We start from the raw sequence: 20,141 nt of genomic DNA, 5'->3' as shown, positions 1-20,141 counted from the left end.
TGTCAGCATTGCACCACACACTCCATCAATTCCTGGGGCTTTCCCCATTTTGACTTTCTTCATAGCTTCCATAACTTTCATCTTACTGATTTCTTCCTGTCTTCTCACCTCCCTCCCCTCAGCCATTCCCCAGCCACTTGTACTTGCATTACTTTCATTCTCTGTGTTCAACAATTCCTTAAAGTGTTCTCTCCATCTGCTTACTTTTTCTCCATTCTCCACCAGCAATATACCATTTTTATATTTCACTCCCCAACTAACTTCTTTATCGCCCTGTCTAACTCTCTTTACCTGTTTGCAGAGCATTTTCTTACATTCCCTCCACTTTACACTCAAATTCCTTCCAGATTCCTCATCCACTCTCTTCTTATATCTATCTATCTGTCTATTGCCAGACGCCTTAATCCCGTACGGTGTGGCCACAAAAAAATCGCGTCCACGTCGCCCTGTCCCCAGCCATCTAACTGCCTTGCTCACAACTGACACCCCCCTCCCTCATATACCTCTCCACTCCATCCCTCCATCTCATCCTCAGCCTCCCCCTCCCTCTCCCCCCCTCCGCCTCACTCACATACAATCTCCTCGTCAGTCTCTCACCCTCCATCCTCTCCACATGGCCAAACCACCTCAGTGTTTCTCGTAACACTTCCTATCACATCCACATCCACATCCACACCACAACGCTCCTTTATTTCCTCATTTGTCAGCCTGTCTCTCCATGTGACTCCACAGGCTCTTAAATAACTCATTTCGACAGCTCTCACTCACACTCTTCTTACTCTCTCTTGTTAATCTTTTCAACTCTCTCTTTCTCTCTATATGTAACTCTCTCTTCCGTCTCTCAACTTCCTGCACTCCCATGTTTCTCATCCACTCACTATATGCTTTCTTCTTTTGTGTCACAGCCTGTCTCACCACTTCATTCCACCATGTTGTTCCTCTCACCCTTTTTCGTCTTCTCTTCACCCCATGTACCACCTCACAGGCTGCACATATTTCTTCTGTGAATATCTTGCACACACCTTCCACATCCCCCATCTGCTCCAGATCATATTTACCCAATCGCTCCTCCACTTCTTTCTTATGTTCTGCCTCTTTTCCATCCTCTTGCAACCTTTCTACTACATTCTCTTTGAGCCAATATGATCAAAAGATCAGTTGGAGAACTTTTTAAAAATGGACATTTTATGTTGCTTGGAACAGGGTGGTTGATTTCCCTAAACTGCCGTTATGGAGTTTTTTTCCTAACCTTTTCGGTGCAAGAGGCCTTGCTTATTTGAATAATGTAATCCAAAGGTATCAAGGATTATGTTAAAAAGTGTCGTTGAACTAGAAGGGTTCATATTTATCCAACTTTCTATTTGTAGCGAGATGCCTTAATCCCAGAATGGGTATCACCTCCATGTCCCCTTGTCCCCTGCTGCTGTTTTGTGGCTGTCTCTTGCCATCCTGCACCATTCTCACTGGTATGCCTTTCCACCCTGTCCGACTTCGTTAAGCAAGTCTCCTACCTTTTTCCTTATACTTAACATACACTCACCTTGTCAGTTTCTTAAACTCCACTTGGCCAGACACACACAGCACAACCACATCAACACCAGATCTCCTGAAGTTCCCCCTTTTACTGTCCATATGTCCACATAGCTCCAAACACTTCCATAATCCCCCGACGCTGGCCTCCCTGCACCCTATCCCCTTCCCACAACCGGGCTTATTTTTGTAATTTGGATTTTTGGAAAAATATATTTATTCTTACAGATCAGTAACAAATGATACAAACACACATAAAAAGCATGGACTTACCCTCTGCTGGTGTAAATCTCTACTAGTTTGTGCTCTGCCCCTCCAATGCCCCCCCCCCTCCCCCCCTCAGACATGAACCTTGATCAGGGGGTTATCTGATTTCCAGTTGTCTCATTCTTGACATCTTCCAGGAAAGCCCAGGCTGCATTTTCATACTTTCATATTAGGATTACAGTACTCTCATGCATTGACTTTCTTATTTTCATGCCAACCTTTGTATTTCTTACCACCACCACTCTCAGTGTACTTGTTCTTGGACCCTCTCTCACACTTCATCCTCAGAACTCCCATCTTTACTCATCGTCCTACCCAGATACTTACATGTTTGTCTGTTATTGTTTACTCTGCAGCACCTATCGAAGTACTAACACCAAGGAGCCAGGAGAATTGTCCGCCCCATCTTCTAATTTGAGCACAGCATTCCGACTGATCAAGGAAGTGCAGAAGAAGTTCAAGACGAGGGAGGCAGAAGAGAAGGAGAAAGAGGATCTTGTTAAGCAAGACACACTTATCGTTTCCAATAACAAATCCAACCCTAAATTAAAAGATCTCTACATCCGGCCAAATATTGTACAGAAGAGGATAAATGGAACACTAGAGGCACACACTAATGGTTTCAGGTCAGTAATGCTTAGTTTTGGTTTAGTATGAAAGTTTTGTAGTTGAATATGTTAGGGTACTTTGCCTGTATGGATGTAACTAGATGACTGATTTAATGACAGAAGACTTTGATTAATAGAAATCTGAAAAGTTGGGTTGAAACAGGGATGTGTCATGTCTCCATGGTTGTTCAATCTGTACACGGATGGGGTAATAAAATAGGTACAAGGTAGGGTAGTGGATGTTGGAGTGGCCCTGGTGAGAGAGGATAGTGTTTGGAAACTCCCTGTACTGTTGTTTGCAGATGATACTATGTTGTTGAGTGAAGACGAAGGGGAGCTGCAAGGCTTGGTGGATGAGTTTGAGAGAGTGTGTAAGAAACGGAATCTAAAGGTGAATGTAGGGAAGAGTAAAGTGATGGTCTTTGAGAGAGGTGAAGTCAGTGAATGTACAGCGAGGTTGGATGGTGAGGAATTGGAAAATGTGAGTATGTTTAAGTACTTGGGTAGTGTGATGAGTAAGGATGGAGGTTTGGAGGGTGAAGTGCTTGAAAGGGTACAGCAGGGAAGAAAGGTTGCTGGTTCTTTGAAAGCAGTGATAAGAAACAGGGAAGTGAGCATGGAAGTGAAAAAGTTACTACATGACAGTATTGTGATACCATCTCTAACGTATGGAAGTGAAGCTTGGATGTTGTTGGAAGGACACAAGTCAAGAGTGAGAGCAGTGGAAATGAGTTATTTAAGAGGAGCCTGTGGAGTCACATGGAGAGACAGGCTGACGAATGAGGATATAAAGGAGCGTTGTGGTGTGGATGTGGATGTGATAGGAAGCATTATGAGGAACACACTGAGGTGGTTTGGCCATGTGGAGAGGATGGAGGGTGAAAGACTGATGAAGAGAGTGTATGTGAGTGAGGTGGAGGGGGGAAGAGGGAGGGGGAGGCCGAGGATGAGATGGAGGGATGGGGTGGAGAGGTATTTGAGAGAGGGGGGAGTGAGTTGGGAGCAGGGCAGTGAAATGGCAGGGGACAGGGCGACTTGGAGGCGATTTGTTTGTGGCCACCCCAAACGGGATTGAGGCGTCTGGCAATAGATAGATAGATGATCAGGATGTGTGTGTATAAACTGTTCAGTACATTGCATATCTCTGGGACTTGGATGTTGGCTGCAACAGTACTGTACACATACCTGTAATCCCTAAAAGGCAGGCAACTTCTCCAATATACACCCAGACTGTAGCACCAGTCAAGCAGGGCAGTACTCCCAAGGTGGCTGGAAAGCTGATGACTGGGAGAACTGGAGCTCCCGTTTTATCAGCCCTCAGGACTAGGTCCCAACCATCCCCCTTTGCTGAATTTTTTCAGTGTCTCAGTAACACAGAGAGTAGGCCAGCATGCTCTCCAATACAAGTTTCTCTAACTATCAACACCAAACTACATGCACAGTACATACCACACTTCCTTAAAAAAAAAAAAAAAAAAAAAGCGTCGAATAACATAGCCTCGGAGTCCGCAGAGGGGGGGGGGACCATCAATGCCCCCACCTTCTGCCCCTTTCCCGGTGACGACTCAAGATGCCTGGAACCACTGTCTGACTCTCTTCTTCTTCATTTCTGCAACATTCGTGGCCTTTCCTCTAATTTTCGCTCTGTTGAGCACAACCTTTTCTTCTCTAAACCTTCTTTTTATAACAGAGACTCAGCTGTCTATAATCATTTCAAAGCCAAAGGTGGCTGTTGTTTATATATACTCAACAACTTATCTTGCTGTCGTGTTCCTGAACTCGATTCTTCTGAATTCTCTACATTCCGGCTTTGGCTTTCCTGTCATTCTCTGACTAAATATATCTGTGCTGTTTACTTATCTTCTAATTCTTCTAATTATCAAAAACTCTTTGACTATCTTCTACGATGGAACACATTCTATCCATTTCTCCTTTCTCTGAAATCTCCATTCTAGGAGATTTCAATGTTCACCACCACCTTTGGCTCTCCTGTCCTTTCACTGATCCACCTGGTGAACAAGCCTACACCTTTTCTAACCTTAATGACCTAGAGCAGCTTGTACAGCACCCTACCCGTATCCCTGACCGCCTTGGAGAGAGCTCCAACATACTTGACCTCTTCCTTACAACTAATCCTTCTGCTTACACTGTTAATCTTTTCTCTCCGTTGGGCTCCTCCGATCACAACCTTATCACCTTAACCTGTCCTATCACTCCGGTACGGCCTGTGGACCCTCCAAAGAAATGTCGTCTGTGGAACTTTGGAGCTACGGATTGGGAGGCCCTCAGGCAGTACTTCTTTGATTTTCCCTGGAATGAGTATTGCTTCCATGGCTGGGAGCCATCTGGGTGTGCCTTGCGCATTATGGAGGTTATTCTATCGGGCATGGAAGCATACTTTCCTTTCTCATATCCTTTGACTAATGCATGAAAGCCTTGGTTTAATCACGCTTGTTCTAACGCTGTCTGCAACAAGGAGAGGGCCTATAAAAGGTACTGGAGCCAACCCACCCCTGATTCACATCTTTTATACGTTTCTGCCTGGAATCGTTCTAAGTCTGTTCTTCTCTCTGCTAAAAACAGTTTCATCCATACTAAATGCTCTCAACTCTCCAACTCAAATTCTTCCCGCTCCTTCTGGCACCTTGCCAAAAACCTTTCAAACAACTTTACCTCATCATCCTTCCCTCCTCTTTTCTACTCTGATGGCTCTGTAGCTATTTCTTCTTCTGATAAAGCAGATCTCTTCGCCGAGACTTTCTCCTCCAATTCCACCTTAGACGATTCTGGTGCTGTTCCTCCATCACTTCCCCCCTCTGACTTTCTCATGGCTGACATTAAAATTTCTTCAGTTGTTGTATTTTCTGCCATCACAGGCCTCAATACTAATAAGGCATATGGGCCTGATGGAGTCCCTCCTGTTGTTCTCAGGAACTGTGCTTCTGTGCTTACACCCTGCCTAGGCAAACTCTTTCGCCTTTGTCTATCAACTTGTACCTTTCTTTCTTGCTGGGAGTTTGCTCTCATTCAGCCAGTCCCAAAGAAGAGTGACCATTCCCAACCCTCTAACTATCGTCCAATTGCTTTAACATCCTGTATCTCAAAAGTTTTTGAGTCTATTCATAATAGAAAAATTTTAAAGCATCTTTCCTATCACAACCTTCTTTCTGATCGTCAGTATGGGTTCCGTCAGGGACGCTCCACAGGCGATCTTCTCACCTACCTTTCAGACTCCTGGTCATCCTCCTTTTGGGACTTTGGCGAAAGCTTTGCCGTTGCACTTGACATCTCAAAGGCTTTTGATCGAGTCTGGCATAAATCTTTAATTTCCAAACTGCCTTCTTACGGTTTCTATCTTTTTATCTGTGCCTTCATCTCTAGCTTTCTTTCTGGTCGTTCTATAGCTGCTGTTGTAGACGGCCATCGTTCTTCTAGATCTATTAACAGTGGTGTTCCTCAGGGCTCTTTCCTATCACCAACTCTCTTCCTTTTATTCATCAATGACCTTCTAAGCTGTACATCTAACCCTATCCACTCATATGCTGATGACTCTACCCTTCACCTTTCCATTTGATTCCTGCAACGTCCATCTCAGCAGTTACTTCAACAAACAAGGGATAGGGCTATGGCACACCTAATGTCTGACTTGGCTCTCATCTCTGAGTGGGGTAAAAATAATCTGGTTGTTTTTAATGCATCAAAGACTCAGTTTTTGCACCTATCAACCCGACAAAATCTTCAGCAGGTATACCCACTAATGTTTGATAATATTCGACTTAATCCTTCATCATCCTTGAACATTCTTGGGGTTTCATTTACTCGGGACTTATCTTGGATAGATCATATTACATCTCTTGTAAAATCTGCTTCCAAGAGATTGGGTGTGCTAAGCCAACTCCATTCCTTCATTACCCCTGCACAGTTGTTGACTCTATACATGGGTTTTATCTGCCCCTGTGTGGAGTACAACTCTCGTGTGGGGGGGCTCCCCACTTACAGCTCTTCTCAATAGAGTGGAGTCAAAGGCTTTTTGCCTCATTAACTCTCCTCCTCTTACTGATTCTCTTCAACCTCTGTCTCTTTGCCGCACTGTTGCATCTTTATCTCTTTTCTATTGCTACTTCAATGGTCACTGCTCCTCAGAACTGTCTGCATGCATTCCTCCACCTCTACGGCGGGCGCATAGCAGCAAACTCTCATCCCTTTTCTGTCCAACTCTCTAATGCAAGAGTTAATCGTTGCTCCCAGTCCTTCATTTATGCAACAGGTCAACTCTTGAACTATCTCCCTCTGTCTGTATTTTCTGCTTCCTATGATCTCCAGTCTTTCAAAATCAGTGTGTCCAGGCATCTCGAAATGATCGGATCTTGAATTTGGCTCTCTCTTGTATTTTGTTTTTCTCTTTGGAAGGAACAGTTTTGGAAGCTCGTTGCCTTTGGTTCCTTCTTCCTCCAAAAAAAAAAAAAAGAAAAAAAAGTGGCATATTATCGGAAAATTAAAGCATCAAGGAATAAGCCTATACATGCATAAGTAGATGTAAATGGATGAGAAACGAAGGTAAGAGGTGTTACTTACATGATACTGTGTGACAGGTGAGTGTGCGAGGTGGAGCAGAGTAGCGCATGTGGCAGCTTGTCACCAGGCGTGCGGTGGGTGAGGCTCAGGGATTTCCTGTTCTCTCGTTTTCTTTACCACTAACTTTATCATTTATGCATTACTTACTGTGTTCTTTGTCACTTTGCTCACTTTTCGGAGACCAGATGATGTAACACTTTTTTGGGATGTATCGCCATGGGAGGTGCTGGGATGGGGAGACAGGAGCCTGTCCCAACCTTCCATTGTGTTGGCTAATACTAAGGATGAGCACGGCTGGGTAAGCGTGGGTAGCGGTTTACAGGTGTACGTGCGTAGAGGACTTGACAGTAGGGGACAGCAGTGCCATATCGCCCAATTTAACCAATGAATTATGACAAAAAGTGGCTGAACGGTATGTAACATTGACCACATTTTAGGGGTTAAGACGATTCACATACAGTAAACCCTCAAGTTGCGACAGCTTTTTTTTGCACAGTTTTGATATACGACATAAAAGTTAGGAACTGACGTTTTTCATATGTGGTATTTGTATTTACATAGAAATTTTGCCATTCAAAAAAAAGAAAATATAAAAATAACATGAATTGTATCATTAATGGCATGTATTATGTCAGCTGTTAAACTGGTCAAGGAAACAGCCATTCGTGGGTCAAGGATGCAGTCCCTGATGCTCAGTCCTGATCTAACCCCGTCAAAACAACATGAGAAGAGCAACATCACATATCGCATATTATGTACAGTAATGGTAGCATTAAAAGTTAGTGAAAGAGAGAGAGGTATAAAGAGACCAAGTGGATAATAATGCAGATACCAACTAGGTGCATTCTGTGTATCCTTTGTTTTACAACTGTACCCCGATATAGCCCACACCAAGACAACGTGTGAAGAACATCATTACATATCGTACTTTATTTACGAACAACATAACTAAAAATGAATGAAAGAAAGGGATTGATTGAAGAGTTGTACAGGCTCCTCCTGTGTGCATTCTGCGAATTCTTTCTGTTTGAAAATTATGCTTTAGTTCCAATTTATCCCCCACTAAGCAACACGTGAATAGCAGTATCATAGATTGTACATTACTGTATATTATTTACAGGCAGTATCAGTATAACATTGAAAATGAGTGTACTATAGACATTGTATGAACATATGTGTAGGTACCAGCAATTTGCATTCTGTGCATTCGTTCTCTTACGACAAAATGTATTGATGTGCTATCAGGCATGAACGAGGACGAAGAATCTTACATAATGGATAATTACTGCATGCAAAAGGGTATGAATAAAAATCAGTTGTATTACCTAGACCAGCCTTCAATGAAAATGATCGTGCTTGGTGACAAGTGCTGTAATAAAAAAAATTAATTCATGATAGCTAAAAAGTGAGAGCCAGAGATATGGCCACCAGCATTGGTGAAAAGACATTGACGAAAGTGGCAACTGGGAGATGCTTATTTGCTCCTGCCGATGGACTCCATCCAGTTTTAATATCTTATACAGTGGGCTCGCACAGTGCGCGAGAGATTGGGCGGTGCACGAGCTCGCGCACTGGGAATTCGCGTAATAGGAATACATAATCTTATGGGAATAATTACATATGGGCGGTACCCCTTCATACCTGGACATTTTTTGGCCCTTAGAGACATAATAAAGGTCATATGTTTCAGACATTGTATTAAATCTATAGCTACAATAACAAAAATATGGGTAGTCACCTTAACAACAGTAGACAACAGGTCTGATGACCTTAAATAACAGGGGTTCCAAGGTGCAGCAACACTTACAGCGCCGCACTCCCCACCGCACCAACACTTCCCTCCGCAGACTCCTCTTGATCACCTTCCCCAGGAGCATCAAAGTCACTCACTTCGGCCATAAACCCTTCAAAGTCCAATGCTGACACTTCTGACATTGCATCCTCTTCATCCTCAACAGGAACAGGAGCAGACGATGTCGATGGTTCCGCTATTTCACCAACTTGAGCCCGCTGTGTGTAGCTTGTTATGAGCGTCTGTCTTCTTCTGTTTATTTCTTCCCTGTGCCTGTCTGTGTAGAAACGGAAGAGTTTGTCGATACCAACCAGAAGTTCCTCCGTTCTTAGGTTGCTCACTTCCTGTTCCTTCACCTCTTCCTTGAGCTTATCCACGGCAGCAAGGATCTTGCTAATGTTTGACATACACAGCTCAGTCCTGCCTTCCATCACGCTAGGCTGCTCAACTTGACTCTGTCTGGCGCATCAACATGACGACACGTGACGCGCTGTGTGAGGGGTGGTCGCGCACTATTAGAAAATGGCATTTTTGAGCCACTCCTTGCCTCTGCCTCGCGTTTTGTGCGGTAAACTCGCGCATTAAAGGGTTTTTGGTTATGATTTTTGGTCACTCGTGCACAAGGCGAATCGCACACTGCGGTGATGCGCACTGTGCGGGTATTTGTTAACATTGCTGCACCATGATTTCTGTACAGTACTTATGTGTGGTAATTAGCAATCCAGTGGCAAGTAATTATTCATTTAGTAATACAGTGGAAATGGACATTGTCAGGAATGCATCTATATTTTTTTTTTATAATGATTCTGTTGAATTAAAGGATGTAATGAACCACTTAATGTGGTAAAATTTAAGAACATATGCCCATTGTAAGTTGGGAGTGTACTGTACTGAATCTGGGAATATTACCCCCCTCCCCCCCCCTATAAAGTCTGTCCTATTCAGCATAGGACAGACTTTATGAACAACAAGAATTAGACCTAGCTTTGGTAAACCCCTTCAGTATGAGAACTCCTTCCCAAGTTTAATAATAAATATATTTCGCTGGCTAAAATGTACTAAAGAGGACATCAGTATCACCCTGATTTAAGGCAGTTTAGGAATGCAGGTGATCCTTGTTATAGGTCTGGAATTTGTTTCAGAATATTAGTTTTTTAATTAAACTGGTTCTCTACATTGGAAATTTGTAAAGGCTTTCCAAATAGTAGTGAAACTTAATAGATGTCCTTTGTATAATTTACTGCGACTCATTTGTAAGGAAGGATGTAGAAAACAGTAAAGACATAGCATCATTTTACTGTACCATGTTTGGTCTCACATAGTTTTACCCAAAATTATGGCAGTAGAGGGTTGCTGGTACATAGTCATGCAAGTATAAATGTTTATAATCAGTGTTTTGTTATCCTCTTGGGGAAGGTGTAGGGATTTGGCACTGCTTTACAGCTGATAAGGAAGGTGGTAGTACAAGCTTGGTTTCACAGTCTCTCATACACACATATTAGTCTATCTCTATCTATCTATCTATAGCCCGACGCCCTAATCCCACAAAGGGTGGCCGCAGACAAAACGCCTCCAAGTCGCTCTGTCACCCACCATTTGACTACCCTCTCCCCAACTCACCCCCCCCCCTCCCTCATATACCTCTCAACTCCATCCCTCCACCTCATCCTCGGTCTACCTCTCCCTCTTCCTCCCTCCACCTCACCTACATACACCCTCTTAGTCAGTCTTTCATTCTCCATTCTCTTCACATGTCCAAACCACCTCAGTGTATTTCTCCTAATCTTCTCAACCACATCCACATCCACCCCACATCGTTCCTTCACTTCTTCATTCGTCAACCTGTCTCTCCACGTCACTCCACATGCTCCTCTCACGTAACTCATTTCCACTGCTCTCACTCTTGACTTGTTCCCCTCTTGCAAGGTCCATGCCTCGCTTCCATATGTCAGGGTAGGGATCACAATACTATCATGCAGTGACTTCTTAACTTCCATACTCACCTCCCTATTTCTCATCACTGCTTTCAGTGTACCAACGACCTTCCTTCCCTGCTGTACCCTTTCACGCACTTCATCCCCCAAAGTTCCATCCTTACTCATCACACTACCCAAGTACTTGAATGCACTCACATTCTCCATATCCTCACCATCCAACCTCACTGCACACTCTGTGACTTCATTCCTCTCAAACACCATAACTTTACTTTTGTTTACATTAACTTTCAGATTCCTCCTCCTACACACTGTCCCAAATTCATTCACCAAGCCTTGCAACTCCCATTCATCTTCACTCAAAAGTACTGTATCATCAGCAAACAGCAACACTGGAAGCTTCCAAATCTCACCCTCATTCATTAGAGCCACCGCCTATTACAGTCATAGGGCAATTCAGTTTCATTGCATTGTTGTATATTTTGGATGATTGATGATGATGCTGAAGTAATCGTGAATGCTTCTCTGGTCCTAATTATCACTGTGTTGGAAAAAAGAATTACTATATAGCCATTGTGATAGTAATATTGTGTGTTCATGCTCTTAACAGGTATACAAGTGTGCGAGGAGACAAAGTAGACATTCTCTACAACAACATTAAGAATGCCTTCTTCCAGCCATGTGAGGGAGAGATGATCATACTCTTACATTTCCACTTAAAGGTGAGTGTAATAGAACACAACCTCAGGATTATGATGAATGAAAAATAATTTGTATTTGTCCATGTAAAAGTGCTTAAGGATATGATATCCACTATGAGCTATATAACAGAAATTACACTCGACCCTCGATTTCCTGGACTAAAAGTGGGGGAGACCAGTCCGGGAATTGCAAAAATCCGGCCCCACATACCATTCCCTGGACTATTACCATACTCTGACCGAATTCTCCCATATTGTCCAGCAATTATTTAGGCTACCTATACCAACATGACACAGTACATAAGAAAATAACACTGACACAATAACAATAATAATAACTGACACAATAGCAGTATTTTGCTAGCAACAACCCTAAGTTTAGACAGTTACTGACGAGAATGTGGAGGGTATGATAGAAGAAAATAAAAATGCTGAGGAAAAAGCAGAAAATGAACAAGGAATGGAACACCACAAGGGGAACCAACCACTCATCAGCTGACTGAGATACAAACACGCAACCATCGAATGTGATCTTGATCTTGGACTGAATCAGCAGTTTTAATTGGAAAATATTTTAAATCTTTATCACCATATAGGTTTGCACACCTAATTATTTTAAATTCAGTCAATAATTTGTGCTTAATTTAATTATTAATAGAAAATCAGGATTCAGAATAAAAATTTCTTAAAGCTAGCAGAAGTGTTTTGCCTGTAGCCTAACAACTCGGCTTGATGGACTTTTGTTTTGTATAAATATCGATTTACAATGCAGATACATTTTTGTACTCAGAATAAGTATTTATGCAAAATAAAAGTCTGTCAAGGCATGGTGATGATCTGAAGGGGAAATATCTGCTAACATTGGCCAACCACTTATCAGCTGACCGAGATACAAACACACTATCATCGAATGTGATCTCGATCTTGGACCAAATCGGCAATTTTAACCCTACCAGGTTTTTGGGCAGGGCATATTATGTCTGTGCTAGAGTCAGCCACTCACGCTAACCCACATCTTCGCCACCCGATATTTTACTTTGATTGCTCTGTGTAAATACACTTTTCATGATAGACTGTTGGTTTTGGCGTCACTTTAAAGCTGAATAGTTGTACTTTATCGTAGTATGTTCAAAAAAGGGGAACAAAGAAAATAAAATGTCAAATGATGAGTTGAAGTTAGGCGAAAAGCAAAAATTTTATACCTTGCCGTAGGAAAATATTCGGCAAAAAATAACGAGTAAAGAGATGTAAATTTGGTTTAAACCATGCAAAAATACAATAAATTACCTTTACAATGATATATAGATTATGGTAATACTTGCTAGATGCACAATTTTATTTTAGTCTCGGCCTCTTTCGCGATGTTTTTCTTTGATCGGTCAGTGTAAATACACTTTTTATGATAGGATGCTGGTTGTGGTGTTATTTTGAAGCTGAGTAGTTGTACTTTATCGTAGTATGTTCACAAAAGGAAAACAAGGAAAATAAAAAAAGTGACGAGTTGAAGTTAGGCAAAAAAAAAAAATTTTATACCATGCTGTTGAAAAATATTCAGCAAGAATAAAGTTATGAAGAAACAAAGCCATGAGTCAGACCAGCTGTGCAATACCGCCGTGCATAGAGCAACCATTCCATGACATCATGCTCGAGCCTCTTTGTTATGATGCGTAAACGCGATTTATGGTGAATATTTTACAAAAGTTTTGTAAAATGACGATGAAAAGTGTCGTCGGAATCTCTGAGGTTGGCTTTGAAATGACGATCAAAATAGTCATAAGAATCTCAAAGAGTTAATTGGAAAATATTTTAATCTTCATCATCATATAGGTTTGCACACCTAATTACTGGAAATTCAGTCAAAGATTTGTGCTTAATTTAATTATTAATAGACAATCAGGATTCTGAGCGAAAATTTCTTCGCAGAAGTGTTTTGCCTTTAGCCTAACAACTCGCCTTGACAGACTTTTGTTTTGTATAAATATTGATTTACAATGCAGATACATTTTTTTGTACTCAAAATAAATATTTATGCAAAACAGAAGTCTGTCAAGGCATGCTGATAATCTGAAGGGCAAATATCTGTTAACATTGGCGCATTTTAGCCCTGAAACCTAACGTGTGAATTAAGTTATATAAAGTACAGTTTTTTTAGTGGATTTCAGATAATTAGGAGTGTATGAGCCACTGTGGCGAAATAAAATTTTTGCCAGTGAAAAGTGCCGATTCGTTATTTTGTCGCACCGAGTTGGGTGAGCTGAGGAAGTAGGAATGGATCCTATTGACTTTGTCTGTAAGAAAATATACTGTACTTATGAATTTTATTGTGTCCAAGTCTTCTTTAAATTGTACTGTGTTATGCAATAAACTATTTATAGTTTATTTCTTGTGTGTGTTACAAATGGCCTTTATCGAGTCAAAACCTTGCTAAAATTATACTGTGTTGTGCAGCAGACTGGTTATAGTCTTATATGAGAGAATAATGGCCGGACTCATTGTGAGAATCCCAGACTTGTACAGGCATTTGTCCGGCATTTGATAATATTGACCGGCCTCAGCCCGTGTCTGGGAAATCCAAAATCTGGGAAATAGGGGTCCGCCAAATTGAGGGTCGAGTGTACTTAAGAAAAATGCAATAGCTAATTTTTGTTTTTGGTGTACTTTCAGCATGCTATCATGTTTGGGAAGAAGAAACATATAGATGTTCAGTTCTACACTGAAGTAGGAGAAATCACAACTGATCTAGGAAAACACCAACACATGCATGACCGTGATGACCTTTCAGCAGAACAGGCCGAACGGGAGCTGCGTCACAAGCTCACTTCTGCTTTCAAGAGCTTCACAGAAAAGGTGGATATCTCTTACATTGTGAATTGTATTCTCTTTGTCATAGTAGATCTAGTAGTGTCCTTTCCCTTGTGAATTATTTTGCATATTACACTTCATGGCTCTCATGGAAGTTACTAGCAGGGTACCCGGCATTGCCTGGATAAAACTGTATGATCATGCATACCATCATTGCCTGGGACCCTGAATGGCCACCCCCTTTGTGGGAGAAAACCCTCTTGTGTCTCATTTTATCAATGAAACCTACGTTCCTCCTTGTAACCATTTGGACCTGTTCCTACAATGGACCCATTTCCCAGTTACCCACCTACCCCACTAACCAGTTCACCATTGTAGCAAGTTGTGATATGGCTGTTGAAGTAAAAAAAACTACGGTAATTAGCTGTCAAGACACTAACATATCAGAACACGCTAGAGGTTAGAAGAAAGTCGTGCCTAAGTGAGAGGGCTAGAGGAAATAACGTTGCACATTCTGTAGTTAGGAATTTCACACACAGCACAGGATGATGCGTGATGGAAGCTCCCCAGTCTTGGAAGTTCCACACTTACACACGTGCTCTTACGCGTGACACAACCAGTCATATACCTGTACAGGGGAAATGGGAGAGACGGGCAGAAGGGGTTAGGAGAGAGAGAGATGATGAAGAGAGACAGGAACAAAGCGCAAGGAGTTAGCAAGCATAAAACTGCTCTCACCTCAGTACTGCTCCTGTGAGATACTCCCTATGAAGAAATAAACTGCAGTCAAACCCCAGACTCATCTTTATCTTTCTCCTGCTATCCACGACGAGTGCAGCAAACATTCTCTCCTTAAAATCCCAGCAATCTAACACACTTTTGGAGAAGCTCAGCAATGACAACGATATAGCTACTGTGTTTCCACCGTGTTGACGTGGTAAATTCTTATTTGTTTTAATCTTGGCCATCAGGGGTGCATTTTAACTTGGTCATCAGGGGCACCATTTTAACAGCTGTAAAGTACACATTTAATTTCATTGTTGAAAGTTACACCTGATAGAGCTACAGTATTTAGCCTAGAGAGTTCTGTATGCATCCCCTCCATTTCCATGGAGGACAGACAGACAGGCAAACTTTCTTCTAGAGAAGGGAAAGAAATTGTATGCGGTCTTCATGGATTTGGAGAAAGCATATGATGGTGGATAGACAAGGATTGTGGAAAGTATTAAGAATATATGGAGATGGGAAGTTGTTGAATGGTGTGAAGAGTCTGTATGCGAGAGCTAAGGCTGCAGTGAGTGTGGATAATGAACTGAGTGAATTTTTCTATTTGAGGGTTGGATTGAAACGGATGTGTCGATGTGTTATGTCTCCATGGTGTGCAGTCTATATATGGATGGGGTTATAAATGAGATACAATGTAGGGCAGTGGATGTTGGAGCGGCCCTAATGAGAGGGCAGTGTTTGGAAACTCCCTGTACTGTTGTTTGCAGATGATACTGTGTTGTTAAGCGAAGATGAAGGGGAGCTGCAAGGCTTGGTGGATGGGTTAGGGAGTGTGTGTAAGAAACGGAATCTAAAGGTGAATGTAGGGAAGAGTAAAGTTATGGTCTTCGAGAGAAGTGAAGTCACTGAATGTAAAGTGAGGTTGGATGAGGAGGAAATGGAAAATGTGAGTGTGTTTAAGTACTTGGGTAGTGTGATGAATAAGGATGGAAGTTTAGAGGGTGAAGTGCTTGAAAGTGTACGACAAGGAAGAAAGGTTGTTGGTTCCTTGAAGGCATTGATAAGAAACAGAGAAGTGAGCATGGAAGTGAAAAAGTTACTACATGACAGTATTGTGATACCAACTCGAACGTATGGAAATGAAGCTTGGACCCTGTCAGAGGGACACAAGTCAAGAGTGAGAGCTGTGGGAATGAGTTATTTGAGAGAAGCCTGTGGAGTCACATGGAGAGACAGATTGACAGATGAGGATGTGAAGGTGCATTGTGGTGTGGATGTGGATGTGATAGAGAGCATAGGAGAAATACATGGAGGTGGTTTGCCATGTGGAGAGGATGGAGAGTGAGAGACTGATGAGGAGAATGTATGTGAGTGAGGTGGAAGGGGGGAGAGGGAGGGGGAGGCCAAGGATGAGATGGAGGGATGGAGTGGAGTGGTATATGAAAGAGGAGGGTGTGAGCTGGGAGCAGGGCAGTGAAGCGGCGGGGGACAGGGCGATATGGTGGCGACTTGTTTGTGGCCACCCCATACGGGATTAAGGCATGGCAATAGAGAGGTAGATAGACATACAAGGATTACAGTCAGTTCTCTAAGAGATGGTGAAGTGAGACCTTCCTGTGGTGGCATCAATTCAGCTGGACAGCTCTGTTGACTGGTAATACAATCATCCTTCAGTTCCCTGTCTGTCTTCTGAATGAAGAATGTTTCAGTGTAGGAGAAAGGCAACTTTGGGTATACTTCTCTGCACTCGTATTCATATGAATCGGGTTACAGCAGAAACAGTGTCCTCTATTGAAGTTTAGAATGTGTGAAGGCAAAGTGCTTGAAGTGAGACATGCTTTTAATTTATGATTGAGTTCTTCAAAGCACAAAAAACACTCATTTCTGACTTTAAAGAGATGGTGAAGTGAGACCTTCCTGTGGTGGCATCGATTCAGCTGGACAGCTCTGTTGACTGGTAATACAATCATCCTTCAGTTCCCTGTCTGTCTTCTGAATGAAGAATGTTTCAGTGTAGGAGAATGGCAACTTTGGGTATTACTCTCTGCACTCGTATTCATATGAATCGGGTTACAGCAGAAACAGTGTCCTCTGTTGAAGTTTAGGATGTGTGAAGGCAAAGTGCTTGAAGTGAGACATGCTTTTAATTTATGATTGAGTTCTTCAAAGCACAAAAAACACTCATTTCTGACTTTAAAGAACTTAGTAATGAATCATGAGCAGTTGAAAGTGAAGAAAAGATGTTAATTCTTAAGTAATTTAGTAATGAAATTGTTTTCGTGGAAACAGATTTGCATGAAGCCTTATTTTTTAACTTGAAATTACGAAGGGACTGCGTATCTCCAATTTTTGACACATTTATTGAGGAGATGGTGACTGAGTTGGTAGTGAGGTGGTTTATTGACCTAATAGACGTGAGTTCAGTTTCCAGCTGGGACAGGGAACAGATTAAGAATTTGAATTTTGCATAAAGACACTATTGATCTATCATAAGACCCATCAGCATCTAAAAACACCCGCACCAGTACAGTAACAGTACACCAATCCTCTATGAGACAGCCCTAGCACCCTGTATGTATTCAGTATTGGCTGTGGATTTCATGTTATTACAGTACTGAAGTGGTGACAAATAGAGGTGTGTGGTATCTAGAACTGCTGGGCCTTAGGGGTGCCCAGAGACCCCACCCCCCACCCCCACCCCTGGTGTTTACAAGTACAGTGTATAATAGTTAAGTCCTGTTGCCATAACCTGTTCAGTTTGATATTTTTCACTTTATTCAGGCCACGAGTAAAAGATTTTGTTCAGCCTAAAAGGATATACAGTATTATGTAGTTAATGGGATCATGAAGACAGTAACTACCACAGTCCTGTTTGAAAAGTATCTCTTAATTTAAGTTGAATCATTAGTAGCTGGAGTAAAATGGAAAAATAAAAAAAAATGGATCATTGCTAACTTCCTTGCAGGTTGAAACAATGACCAAGCAACAGATCGAATTTGACACCCCATTCAGGGAACTGGGATTCCCTGGTGCACCCTTCCGTTCTACTGTCCTTTTGCAGCCTACTTCAGGTGAGGCAACTATTATCATTTTCGGCTTTGCCTCATGGAAAGTACAATGCATTACAGTTCTGTTGCTGATCAGGTTGCAAAGCTACCCCCCTGGGGGTAGGGGGGTTTTCAAGAATACTCCCCCAGTATCCCTGCTTGTCGTAAAAGGCAACTTAAAGGGTTGGCGGAGGGTTAGTGCCCCTCCCCGGAAAACAACTAACTAAAAAAAACAAACAAGAAGCCTCGGACAAGGACTGACCAAACGATGACGACCCAGGACCGGACAAAGGACTTGGTAATGAGTACATGGAATGTAAGAGGAGCGAATGATGAGGTGAAAGAGAGAGAGATTGTCCAGGTGCTTGAGGGTGCGAAAGTGGATGTATGTGGAATAACTGAAACAAAATGGGGAGGAGAAAGTGTGAGAGAATGGGAGTATGGATGGGGTATATGTGCAGGGGTAGGTGAGAATGAGAGGGCAAAGGAAGGAGCATGTATAGTTGTGAGTAAAAGATGGAAGAGGAGCATAAGACAGTATGGATCAGTTGGGTCAAGGATTGTGTGGGTAAAGTTGAAAGTTGGAATACAAATGTGGGCGATTGTGTGTGTGTATGCACCAACGCAAGATCGTTCTAGAAGAGTGAGAGAAGAGTTCTGGACAAATGTGGAAGTGTGCATGGAAAAGTTTGGAAGGAATGAGTGTTTTTGATTGGTGATATGAATGGTAAAGTTGGGAATGTGAAGGTGGATGGAATAGTTGGTGAGTGGGGTGTGCCTGCTGAGATAGATGAGAATGGGAGTGCGTTAGTGGACATTTGTGCTGGGAGGGGGTTGGTGATAGCCAATACCCTCTTCAGGCATAAAATGATCCACAGGTATACATGGCGAGTGATGAGAAGGGTGGGTGGTGAACTGAATGAAAGGAAGGCAATGATTGATTATGTGTGTGTGGACGAAAGGATGCGAAGATGTGTAAAGGATGCAAGAGTGTATAGAGGTTGGGGGAGTGGACTTTCTGACCACTACTTGGTGGTGTCCGGAATTAGAATGCAAGTAAGATGGAGGAATAGAAGAAGGGAAAGACGAGAGAAAGGAGTAGTTGCAAGGAGAGTGGAAAGGTTACAAGAGGATGAGAAAAAGGCAGAGTATAAGAGAGAAGTGGAGGAACGATTGGGCAAATATGAACTGGAGCAGATGGGAGACGTGGAAGGTGTGTGTAAGATATTTACAGAAGAAATATGTGTAGCATGTGATGTGGTGTGTGGGAGGAAGAGAAGACGGAGGGGGGTGCAAGGAACAGCATGGTGGACTGAAGAGGTGAAACAGGCTGTGGCACAAAAGAAGAAAGCATACAATGAATGGATGAGAAATAGGGGCGTGGAAGAAGTTGGGAGGGGGAAGAGAGCGTTATATGTGGAAAGAAAGAGAGAGGTGAAAAGATTAGTAAGAAGAGAGTGGATGAGGAATTTGGAAGGAATTTGAGTGTAAAGTGGAGGGACTGTAAGAAAATGTTCTGGAGAGAGGTGAAAAAAGTAAGACAGGGTGGAAGTGAAGTTAGCAGGGGAGTGAAAGATAAAAATGGTAGATTACTAGTGGAGAAGGGAGAAAAAGTGAGCAGATGGAGAGAACACTTTAAGGAATTGTTGAACATAGAGGATGGAAGTAATGCGAGTATAAATGGCTGGGGAATGGCTGGGAGAAGGAGGGAGGTGAGAAGACAGGAAGAAATCAGTAGGATAGAAGTTGTGGAAGCAATGAAGAAAGTTAAATCGGGGAAAGCCCCAGGAATTGATGGAGTGTGTGGTGAAATGCTGAAGCATGGGGGTGAGATAGTAGTAGAATGGGTGTGGAAGATGTGCAGATTGGCCTGGGAGGAAGGTAGAGTCCCAGAGGATTGGAAGTCAGGTATAATTATTCCCTTGTACAAAGGAAAAGGGGAAAAAGAAGTGTGTGGTAATCATAGGGGCATTTGTCTTCTTAGTAAAATAGGAAAAGTGTATGGTAGGATACTTATAGACAGAGTTAGAGAAAGAACAGAGAAATTAGTTGGAGAAGAACAGGGAGGCTTTAGGAAGGGAAGAGGTTGTGTAGATCAGATATTCATTCTTTAATCTTTAGTGGAAAAGTTTCTAGAGAAGGGAAAGAAGTTGTATGCG

The 20,141-nt window shown here is 42.3% G+C and overlaps 1 protein-coding gene across 1 annotated transcript in view; it reads left to right on the top strand.

The window, feature by feature from the left end:
- Positions 1-20,141, top strand: part of dre4 (SPT16 homolog, facilitates chromatin remodeling subunit dre4) — a 249,825-nt gene that overhangs the window by 179,451 nt on the left and 50,233 nt on the right. The window contains exons 14-17 of the mRNA XM_080270162.1: positions 2,154-2,423; positions 11,317-11,428; positions 14,072-14,254; positions 17,901-18,006. Of these exons, the coding sequence (XP_080126288.1) occupies positions 2,154-2,423; positions 11,317-11,428; positions 14,072-14,254; positions 17,901-18,006 (671 nt within the window). The remainder of the gene's footprint in view (positions 1-2,153; positions 2,424-11,316; positions 11,429-14,071; positions 14,255-17,900; positions 18,007-20,141) is intronic.

Source organism: Coenobita brevimanus, chromosome 39 (assembly GCF_032717465.1).
Source record: "Coenobita brevimanus isolate Jiangsu-jjx chromosome 39, ASM3271746v2, whole genome shotgun sequence".
Classification (NCBI taxonomy): domain Eukaryota; kingdom Metazoa; phylum Arthropoda; class Malacostraca; order Decapoda; family Coenobitidae; genus Coenobita; species Coenobita brevimanus.
Note: the sequence above shows the minus strand (reverse complement) of the source record. Positions and strands in the feature narration are given on the sequence as shown.